At 47.6% G+C, this 2902-nt stretch overlaps 1 protein-coding gene across 1 annotated transcript; it reads left to right on the top strand.

Moving 5' to 3' along the window:
* Positions 1-392: 392 nt before the first annotated feature.
* Positions 393-959, top strand: MSGN1 (mesogenin 1). Its single transcript, XM_060027632.1, has one exon. The coding sequence runs from the start codon at positions 393-395 to the stop codon at positions 957-959; it is 567 nt and encodes a 188-aa protein (XP_059883615.1).
* The last annotated feature ends 1943 nt before the right edge of the window (positions 960-2902 follow it).

The following is a 2902-nucleotide window of genomic DNA, read 5'->3' as shown; positions in this document are numbered from 1 at the left end:
TCACCACCACTTCCTTGCTGCAGATTGCCCTAGGTTTGTTTTTCTTCGCTCCCTCATTAATGAGTTCCACAGGACATGCTAAGTCTAGTTATGCAGCTTTAATTGGTTTAGTTACAACAAGATAATTCCTTTTTTCTTCTCTCAGAGGCCTTTCTGTTTAAAGACATTTTAGCTGGAAGATGCTAATTATCAATGAGGAGAAAGTGACACCTGAAGAGTTCATTCTCCATCTTGGTCCTTGGTTTCTCCTTTGAACTCCCTCTACCCGGCCCTCGTTCCCACTTCAGCACTTCTCCCCGACCATCATAAAAGAGACCTCTGCCCTGGCCGGGCGGCAGAACTTTCCTTCTCACTTGCCACGGAGTCGTTCTCTCTGCAGTTGTGTCGCAGGCATGGACAGCCTGCGTGAGACCTTCCTCAGCCTCGAAGATGGCTTGGACTCCTCCGACAGCCCTGGCCTGCTGTCCTCCTGGGACTGGAAAGACAGGGCAGGGCCCTTTGAGCTGACCCAGGCCTCTCCCACCCAGAGCCTCTCTCCGGCCCCATCGCTGGAGTCCTATTCTTCTCCTTGTCCGGCTGTGGCTGGGCTGTCCTGTGGGCATGGAGGTGCCAACAATGGGGGCGGCGATGACTGCGGCGGCCTTGGGACTGGCGGCCTGGTGGAGGTGGGCTATGATATGTTAGCTTTCCAGCCTGCCTATCTGCAGGGTGCTGGTGGCCCCAAAACCCCGAAGGGCACCAAAGTCAGGATGTCTGTTCAGCGGAGACGGAAGGCCAGCGAGAGGGAGAAGCTCCGGATGAGGACCTTGGCCGATGCCCTGCACACCCTCCGGAATTACCTGCCACCCGTCTACAGCCAAAGGGGCCAGCCGCTCACCAAGATCCAGACGCTGAAGTACACCATCAAGTACATCGGAGAACTCACAGACCTTCTCAACAGCGGGGCCCAGAGCACCTGAGCTCGGCCCAGGGACTCAGGGACTTACCACCCAGCCCCCTGGGTGGGGGCAGAGGACCTTTAAAGACCTGGACCACCTCAGGGCACAACAGCACCTGGTTATCGTTATACAGTGAGCGTGGTGACCTTGTTGTCTGAAAAGTTCTAAGGGAATTCCCACTGGACTAGTCAGGACCACCAGAACACTTAACTGACAGTCAGCAGGTACTTTTGCTTCCAGTTTTCCCACCATTTCTCAAGAGACTTGCCCTTTGCGAAGAGACAGTTGGCTTTACCCTTTTCTGTCTGTTCGAGGTATTTTAAAGGGTCAGTGATTTCAAATGTATTTTTTCAATCGTGTAAAATTGTTACAATTAATCTTCTCCTGCCATTTTGGGGGGGGGTAGCTTTCTTTCTGTTGCTAACTAAACCTGTATTTTGTACGGGATCCAGGGTGACACCTGGATTCTTACTTAGAAAGATTAGTGTCAAGTAAAGGGCTACAGCGCTCCTGTTTTATTTTGTTCGTGTGCGTGTGTGTGTGTGTGTGTGTGTGTGTGACTAAAATCAGGCCTTTGCTTTTGCAGGGAACAAAATCACTTAAATGCAGAAGAAATTAGTGACATGGTAAATAGAAACTCACAGGCAGACAGACTACATTAAGACAGACTGGAGAGTTTAAAGACCAGCCCCTTCTCTCTTAAGGGAAAGAAAAGGAGGCTTTACAGGGCTTTTGGAGCCAGAGGAGGAAAAGGGGGAAGACTCAGCATCACAGCCGGGGCTTGAATAGAGCTGGGAGGGTGGGCTCTCCCTGAGCCAGGCCGGGTGTGAATATGACCTCACTGAATCCCTTCACTTACTCATTTCTCGAATGAAGAGATTGGCCCAAAACTCTAGTTTGAGTCTAGAGATAAGTGAAAGGGTCAGGATTAGAACTCAAGTCTCTGTCTAACCCTCCAAAGGGATTTATTTCTTTAGGCATAGCTCCTTCTCCTACACCCCCCAAATCACCTCACATGCACGCCCGCACAAACACACCCCCTCTTCTCAGTACCTCATCTTAGGGTGGTGACTGTAGCGCCCTCAGCTTGGCTGATCTGATGGCACACGTCATTGAAAAGGAGGCTTGGAATTAAGGAGTTCCTCAGAAACTAGTAGACTTTTGTGTGTGTGTGTGGTACGCGGGCCTCGCACTGTTGTGGCCTCTCCCGTTGCGGAGCACAGGCTCCGGACGCGCAGGCTCAGCGGCCATGGCTCACGGGTCCAGCAGCTCCACGGCATGTGGGATCTTCCCGGCATGCACCTGCATCGGCAGGCGGACTCTCAACCACTGCGCCACCAGGGAAGCCCTAGTAGGCTTTTTTAGGGCTGAATTTTTCTCCCAATTGTTATTAACCAGCTGCTTTTTTTTTTTTTTTTTTTTTGGTGAATTGTCTCCTGTCATTTTTTCTACTGGTTTTTTTTCTTGTTTTTAATAACAAATTACAAAGGCAGTAGGTGTGTTCACAATTTAATATATAACTTCTCCACTTTCTTTGCTGATACAAACGTATACAAATAAATATAGGTGTATATACATTTTTTAAGAATACCTTGAATTCTGAAAATTGCTTTTTTTTTACTTAGCAATGTATAGTAAAAGTCCTTCCAGTTTAACACAAATAAATCCGTATTGTAAGTACCATTATTTCTTTGATTTTATAGATGAGGAAATTGAAGCACAGACTTGCCCTAAGTCACACGTGAAAAATATAGGGGAAAGTAGAGGTTCAAACAATGTTCCATAGCACAGGTATGCTATGCTAAACACAATTTGTTTAATTAATCACCTTTTGAATGAAATTTAGGGTTTTTTCAGTTCTTTATTACCAAAAACTGCTGTTAACAAACATCACGGACAGCTAGCTTTATCCACTGATATTATCATTAGCTTGAAAATTTCCCAGAAATGGGATTCCTGGATCA

The sequence above is a fragment of the Delphinus delphis genome, chromosome 12 (assembly GCF_949987515.2).
Source record: "Delphinus delphis chromosome 12, mDelDel1.2, whole genome shotgun sequence".
Lineage (NCBI taxonomy): Eukaryota > Metazoa > Chordata > Mammalia > Artiodactyla > Delphinidae > Delphinus > Delphinus delphis.
Note: the sequence above shows the minus strand (reverse complement) of the source record. Positions and strands in the feature narration are given on the sequence as shown.

Excerpts from the sequence above, each read along its gene's own strand:
- MSGN1 (XM_060027632.1), top strand. The coding sequence starts at position 393 with ATGGACAGCCTGCGTGAGACCTTCCTCAGCCTCGAAGATGGCTTGGAC.